General features: G+C 37.7%; 2 protein-coding genes across 2 annotated transcripts in view; both read left to right on the forward strand.

Moving 5' to 3' along the window:
- The first annotated feature begins 1,265 nt into the window (after positions 1 to 1,265).
- Positions 1,266 to 7,113, forward strand: LOC118343312 (transmembrane 6 superfamily member 1-like). The gene is made up of 10 exons (XM_035682072.1): positions 1,266 to 1,598; positions 1,755 to 1,858; positions 2,089 to 2,186; positions 2,275 to 2,378; positions 2,498 to 2,580; positions 2,775 to 2,893; positions 3,345 to 3,449; positions 3,548 to 3,640; positions 3,740 to 3,859; positions 6,065 to 7,113. The coding sequence occupies exons 1-10, from the start codon at positions 1,507 to 1,509 to the stop codon at positions 6,254 to 6,256; spliced, it is 1,110 nt and encodes a 369-aa protein (XP_035537965.1). The 5' UTR covers positions 1,266 to 1,506; the 3' UTR covers positions 6,257 to 7,113.
- A 221-nt stretch (positions 7,114 to 7,334) lies between these two features.
- The window catches only part of zrsr2 (zinc finger (CCCH type), RNA-binding motif and serine/arginine rich 2), a 5,326-nt gene continuing 4,931 nt past the window's right edge, over positions 7,335 to 7,729 (forward strand). The window contains exon 1 of the mRNA XM_035682508.1: positions 7,335 to 7,610. Coding sequence (XP_035538401.1) covers positions 7,570 to 7,610 — 41 coding nt within the window. The 5' untranslated portion in view covers positions 7,335 to 7,569. The remainder of the gene's footprint in view (positions 7,611 to 7,729) is intronic.

Raw genomic sequence — 7,729 nt, forward strand, 5'->3', positions numbered from 1 at the left:
CCGTCCCTTTGTCGCCCATATACGACCAACGACAGCGCTTCTGTGTTGTTTATCCTCGCCTTGTGGAAAAGAGTGTTTTCGGGACACTCACGAACAAGCCCCCGACCGTCCGGGTGCGCGCTCGCTGCTGGGGTGGTACGTTTGTGCTTCCATCGCCGAAGCAGACCACCGCGCACTTGACGTCGCAGCTAGGGTTAACTCTGCTAGCTTGCGTCTGCTGCAGGAGTTGACGCATGCGCCACAGGTCGTGTCAAAAACACTTTTTTTTTCTCGTTAAACTTTATTGCTAGAAGAAGCGGGGCAGACAGACAAAGGCAAAGCGAGCGGGTTTTATACGAGAATTAAGACACAAAACAAACAGACGAATAGGCATTAGGATATAATAAGCAAAAAACAAAAGAAATGAAGGAAAAGGTATGTTGATTGACTGAGTATATATAAATATAAAGGTGTTTTGACCTTTAAGGAGGATTTGATGAAAGTGGAGATATAATGTCCCACCCCAGTCAAATGTAAGAGCTAAGATTTGTTTTGATGATACAGATGTTTATTGTTAATAAAGTATATACTAGTATTGTATATAGTATATTATATGTAGATGAGATCTTTGATATAGTATGTATATTCTATATGATATATTATTACTGTAGTATGTATATGTTATATGTATAGTGCATATGATATTGTAGTATACATTTTATAGTGTATATTACTATGTAGTATATATATGTGTACTATGTATTAGCTTATATATATATATATTAGTTAATATGGTATGTATCTATTAGTATGTATATTGTAGTATCGCTATATTATATGATACAGTATACATATACATAACTTATAGATAGCTATATATATATTATATATGTATGTATATGTATATGTATATTTATTGGATATCAAAAACACATATTAAATTGATCAATTCATCTGTATAATTAATTTTGTGTTTTGTGTTTCATACTGACTGTATAAATTATTTGTTGTTAAATGAAAATAATCCTGCTAATCCTGCTTCAGTTTACCCAGTCGACCGCTAGATGTCAGGAGTTTGCACTTTTACTAAACGGACATAAACCCTCACACCCTATTTATAGATAATGATGAAAAATAAACAAATGGCAAGTATTCTGCTAAGCGCTATACCGTAAGATCGTCTATTAGATAAGCTGCTATATAAGATCCCCTTCACAGTGAGTCTGAACAGCTGAACGTGTGCGTGTGTGTGCGTGTGTTTGTGTGCGTGCATGCGTGACAGTAGGTAGGAGGCAGAGAGGCATAGAGGTAGGTTAGAGAGAGAGAGAGAGAGAGAGAGACGAGCAGAACAAGACAGAGCATGCATGCACTGCAAGTTTTTGCCTCATTTGCATTGTTAGACTAACGGTGACTCTTTGCCCCAATGTCTTGAAACATGAGTTGCAGACTAAACATGGGAGTTTTCTGCGGCTGAAATACTTTAAATTCTCAGTTCTCAGAAGACAAAACCTTCAAACCTCGTCCGAAATGAGCGCGTCTGCAGGGACTGGGGTGTTTGTGCTCTCCTTGACGTCCATCCCCATCTGCTATTTATTTAATTCCCTCATTTACAACAACAGGTGAGTTGAAATAGGCCTACACCTTTTTTAGTTTGTTTGGATGTTAGTTTTAATTTATCTGCTGACCACCAGTTGAGCAGTAACTAGCATAATTTGAAAATTAACTGTCAGTGATTTTTAAAAATATACATTTTTTTCTTTTTACATTACATTTAGTGCTGAAGCTTTTTGCTTCGCTGGCTGTACAACAGTCTTCATTCTGGCCATTTCAGCCCGTTTTATGCTCAAGAAGAAGGCTCCAGCAGATCCTCTTTTCTATGGTATGAAATCACAGATGCACATCTTGTTCTTCTTGTTCATTCTTGTTGTGAGAGCATATAGGAATCATAAGGTTCTGTCTTTCAAATTAATAACTTTTAAATCAAAATAGAGATATCAACATGTTACTTTGTATGTTATTGTATGTGTGTGTGGTATTTTATTGATAAAATCTTATGGGGATCACATAATATTTTGAAATTAAATTAAATGTATGCATCTGTCTGTGCAGTGTATGCAGTGTATGCATTCCTCAGTGTGGTGAATCTGATCAGCGGGCTGGAGCAGGACAACATCATTGATGGATTTGTGACGTTTTACCTCAAAGTGGCAAGTGTTGTGTTGTGGGTCCTGTTTGTGAGTTGTCTATGTGTTCATGCATACATTCCACTACTGATAAACCTACCCTGTGTTTCAGGCAGATCCACATATCAACACAGCACACGGGCACATGATCTCCTACTGGGATGGCTGTGTGCACTATCTCATGTATCTGCTCATGATTGCTGCCATTACTTGGGGGTAAAAGCGTATTTGTATACATAAGTTTACACTATCTATCTATCTATCTATGTAGAGTCTTTGGAAGTATAATGTGTTCATTTGGCTTTGACAATGGCAGTGTTACGTGGTTTGCACAGGGACAGTTACCGAGCCATTGGACTCTACTGGGTGGGATCTTTTCTCATGCATGCCATAGTCTACATTCTTGGGAATGCTATTGGTAAGTACACTAAAAATAATTGGATGCCTTGAGATAGGGTATAGCCTCTGTACCCTCAACACATACTTCCTCTGAGAAAAGTCCAAATGTTGCAGTTTTTTGCCCAGTATCCCAGAATAAAAAAGTAAATAGTTTTTTTTTTTGGTTTTTGTCTTTCCCACAGTGAGATATTATCTTGCTTTGTCCTTTCTCAGGGAAATATGGGACCCACATTGGCCCTTTCTTCCTCCTCCACATGCTATATATCACAGTGTCTGTCTGGGCCTGCTTCCACATCTTCAGCCAGTCCTCCACACGGGATGTTCAGCGGACTGTAAGTCAAGATCAAAACTGGCCGCTGTTGCAATAAAGAATGGTATTAAAGATTCCCACCTATACTGTTTAATTGACTGTTATGTATGAGGAAATGCAAAGTATGCAGAGATGTTTTTTTAATTAGAAAATATTTTTCAGAATTTCTTTTTAAATATTCTATTTTGAGAACTTTTCAATAATCAAACATTAAAGCAAAGTGAAACATGTGATGAAATTATACTAAAAGGTGGACACACACACACACACCCTCTACTAAAAGGGGAACTGTGTGGAAGAAAGTGCTTTACAGTATGTCTAAAAAGCCAAGTGCAGTAGATTTTTAAAATGCAGGAATTGCAAGTTCAATTCCTGGCTTAATTTTTTTTTCTTAGAGTACCAACCAAAATGTTTGACCAGCACCGTGTCATTGATAGAGATCGCAGTTTAATCATATTGTTGCTTTCCCTCAGAGTATCCAGGCGGCTGAAAGAAAAGGATTATTCCACAGACCTCTGGACTTACTGTTCACCATCTACCTCATCCCTGCTTTTGCTTTCTGTGTCTTCAGAGGCCTGGTATGAAATCCTAAGATGATCACAATGCACATACAATAGTGCAATATTTAATTCTTTAAGCAGATTTCTTCCGTATTTCAACCCTGTTTGTTTTTTAGATTGTTCTGGACTGTTCCAGCAAATGGTGTCAAGAATACACACAACAGTATGAGCCTTACCTCAGAGACCCTTCAGCCTATCCCAAAGTACAGGTAGCTCAGTGAAGTTATAAAGTTATATACCAACCTTTATCCTAACACTGTCTCATCTCACAAATCTCTGATGCAGTAAATTGTATTCTCGTTTATCAGATGCTGGCGAGCATGCTGTACTCTGGACCATACTACATCATTACTCTCTACGGGCTGATGGTCCCAGGATGTGAGTGGATGAGGGACCTGACTCTGGTACACTCAGGAGCACTGGCACAGGTACGTCCTGCTGGTTATTCCTCACTCTTGGCTGGTGACCAAAGAAAACCTTTGCAGTTAAAGATCCTGCACTGCCACAGGTTTTCACTTAATCTGGCTGATTAGACCTCAGATCAGGTTGAAGGTGAATCCAGTCTGGCTGAAAACTAATTAGGAGAGTCAAACGGATGTCAGCAGAACAAACAGTTCAGAAAAGAAGGCTAATACTGCATTCAAGTAACACCAGAGTTATCGTGATTACCAGTTCCAAACTCATTCACAACAACAGTGTTGTAATCAAGACTGTGAAAATGTTACTTTTCTGAAAGGTCCAAACTGTTTCCAAAAGTGTCCGGAAATCAAGCAAACATGGACGCCTCTCATCAGTCAGTCTGTCGTTCACTGTAATCAAACCAAAATTGAATGGATAAAGTGCTATAAAGGGCAGTATTTTAACACACATTGACCTAACATGGGATTCTTTCTCATCTCTACCATCCATCCCATGTGATGTGAGCACAGGTGTTTAGGGTTAGTAAAGCCCCCAGACTGCTGATTGAGATGAAACTACATCAGTGGTGTTTGAGGGGCAGGGGCGAAAAAAGCATGCAGAAAGTTGTGATGCATTTATAGTGAATGAGCTTAGTTAGAGTTAGCACCCTGCAGGGAACTTCATCACATTTTCTCCACTGGACTGGCAGCCTAGAGTAACATTTGGTTGTGCATGCCTTTGTCTTTATGTCTTTTATGATTGTTTGCATATGGCTTTGCATTTAATGTTTGTTTTGTTTTATTTTATATGTAAAACAACTTTGTTTAAAGGTTGTATTTATTGTATTATTATTATTGTTATTGTGATTATTATTATTATTATTATTATGCTTTTCTGCAATAAAACAAGGAATCATGAAACATATTTTGAAAGACAAAAATAGTTTTACACCTTTATTTTTCATGTATATCAGTTTCTCTAAAAGTGTCGTGTCAATTTCAGCAGAATTTCTTCACATTTAAACTAAAAAACCAAACGTATAAATGGTATTACCAAGACAAAGAAAATATAACACTGAGCTATCAATCTCTAACCCTCAATATAGATTAAATATCTGCCAGGTTTGCTAAATTATCTGGACGATGTTGTGTTTTTCATCGTTTGCAGTCACACAAAGGTCCTCCATAGAAAAGTTCTGTGATAAATCTTTTCTTTCCTCACATGATGTTACCGTTACAGATAGATTAGGCAGTGCTATACCAAGAGTGTCAAAGTCTAGGCTTTCTCTTCGATATAGTGGTTTCAGGTTGAGGTTATTCTTTAGTGCAATCAAACACCAGTGGCCATCTATAAACATATATGGTCTGAATCAGTGCCATACACACTATCGGTTTACATCTAAAGATGGAAACTCTGAAGAGTGGTGGGAGCAGCTAGTGCGCCAATCGCATCTCAACAGTACAAAGCAACTATTGTGTTTGAGCTGCAGGCTGGCGCGTCACTCACCGGTGGGATAAGGGCAGAAGTTGACTTCAGACCAGGAGGAGTGGTGGTATTCGCTTAAATGTCAGCTGTCCAGCCTGGCTATTAATAGGAAAGCTGATGCTCTGACAGCCGTGGTTGCTATGAAACATGTCATGTGTCTTTTTTCAGTGACTTTCTATGAAATGGTAACTGGCAGGATCTGAAAAAATATTTCTGGATGAGGGGCAATACACAAATTTGTCTAGGCTTCATACACCCTGGAATAACCCACCCTAAAACAATCATTCCCTGAGCTTATTTTTTATTTATTTATTTTTTACTTGTGTTTTATTTTTATTTTAATTCCTCTGTATGGATTGCAAATTGCTGACAATGTGATGTCAGGATATATTAAACATTGGAGTGTGATACAGCAGCATCTCTTTTACAGCAAGCATTCAGGATTTGTTATGAAAGCATTTCCTCCTATTCACAGTTTTGCAATGTTGTTGAACACAGTAATACAGAGAAATCTGTTTGTAGAAGAGACAAAGATGGAAAATATCTAATTAAGACCAGAATGCATACATGACATGACAGACATCATAATCATGGAGTTCTCACAGCAGGAGCACAAGATATTGTTATACATATTTAAAATCTTAATGAGCAAGTGATATAAGACAAGTGTGAGTGTGAATATATTAACTGTGAAGATGTTAGTCACACGTAACACGTAACAATTTGTCCGTCTCTGCCTCACGTCACAGGCCCAGTTCTCTCATATTGGTGCATCTCTTCACACACGGACACCGTTCTCCTACAGAGTGCCTGCTGACAGACAGCCTGTCTTCTTGCTGGTCAATGTCCTGTATGCTGTGGTGCCTCAGGCTCTGTGCTACCGCTGCAACACGCGGCCTGCCTTCTTTCTCAGGACAACGCCAGATAAGAAGACTGAATGACAGAAAGTGTCAGGGAGAGACAGAGACTGCCAGGGATGTCAAGGATGCCTAAATAAAAGGCTGAAATACTTCCTGACCTGTGATCGCAATTATTAGCAGTTGCTATTTTTGGAGAGGGAGCTGCGATGAGGGCTGAGTGAAAGTATTAGAAACATGACAAAATACTCCAGTGTCAAACCAAGTTTGTGTCATTTATGTTCTGCTGCTTATTCTGAAAAAATAAAAATGTGTTTGAGTGAAAAGCACCAGCAGGCACAGGAAGACACACACAATGTCACAGTACAAATGCTTTAGTGGTTTAGGACTTGTTTATAGGATTCAAAGTACTTGACAATACTTATCGTTTTTTGGTGCTTTCTTGTTGGCACTGAGGTCTGTCTTTTCCATATAATACAGTATTGTTTATACAATGTATATGTACATAGATATTAAACCATTTAAGGGAATTTAGTAACCAAAACATATTTTTTGTTGTTGCATTATTTAGTCACACTATAAGAATATTCAATTAGTTTTGATGCACTTCAGATTTGGTCACTTTCAAAGGAATGTTAAGTTCATTCAAATGTACTGGAGATGTTCATATTTGAAAAAAAAAACAATGCAATAACATTCAGAAATGCTTTAAACTTATAAGGCAAAGGTTTTGTACTGCATTTAAAATGAAGTTCTAATTATTACACTGAATGTATCCGATAAAGTGAGGGATGGAAACATTTAGGAAATATGAACTATGTTTGTAATCTTTGTCATTTAGAAGACAAAACATTTTTTCCATTTATTTTTTCACTGTACATTGTATTCTACCAGTAGGAATTTAGTCACTCACTGAAGTGCAAATGGCAAATGTATGTACTTGATGTTGAAGTTGAATATGGAATAAACAAAAAAAAGAAAACATTTTTAAATGATCTAAAAATGTTAGAAACATTTGGCTTAATTTGAATAGAAATTTGACTTTATAAGGAACTATTAACACCTTTTTAAAAAAAACAAAAACAAAAAGATGTTCAATCTCTAAATGTCTCAGATGGAAAGAGCTTTATTTTGGTATGTGGTTTAAACCGGAAGTACTTTGTGCTCACTTCACCTCTTCCTCTCATTAGCAAAACAGTTCCGCATGGAGCTAGTTAACGTTAACAATCTTTTTTTTTTCAGTTATATCTCTTCTCCGATTAACTAAAAACACTTCCCAAATAAGTCGTCCAGCCAGAGAAATAAACTAAACTAAATAACTGGGGCCAAAATAAGTTGCTAACGTTAGCTGAAGATGCTAAGTAGCTGTTAGCTACCGCAGGCTATCGTTAGCTGTGATGGCAGCACCGACTCCACTGAGTTCTGCTCCTGTGTTAAGGTCTGTATCTTTCTTCAAATCATGTTGAGATACCTGTTAATCTATCAGCATCTTGGTGGTGGACCACACAAACGTAAGAAACGGTATAAACGCGATTACAGAGAGTGTGTGTGTGTGTG

This window comes from Morone saxatilis, unplaced genomic scaffold (assembly GCF_004916995.1).
Source record: "Morone saxatilis isolate NCDOM2014 unplaced genomic scaffold, NCSU_SB_2.0 Contig11, whole genome shotgun sequence".
NCBI lineage: Eukaryota > Metazoa > Chordata > Actinopteri > Moronidae > Morone > Morone saxatilis.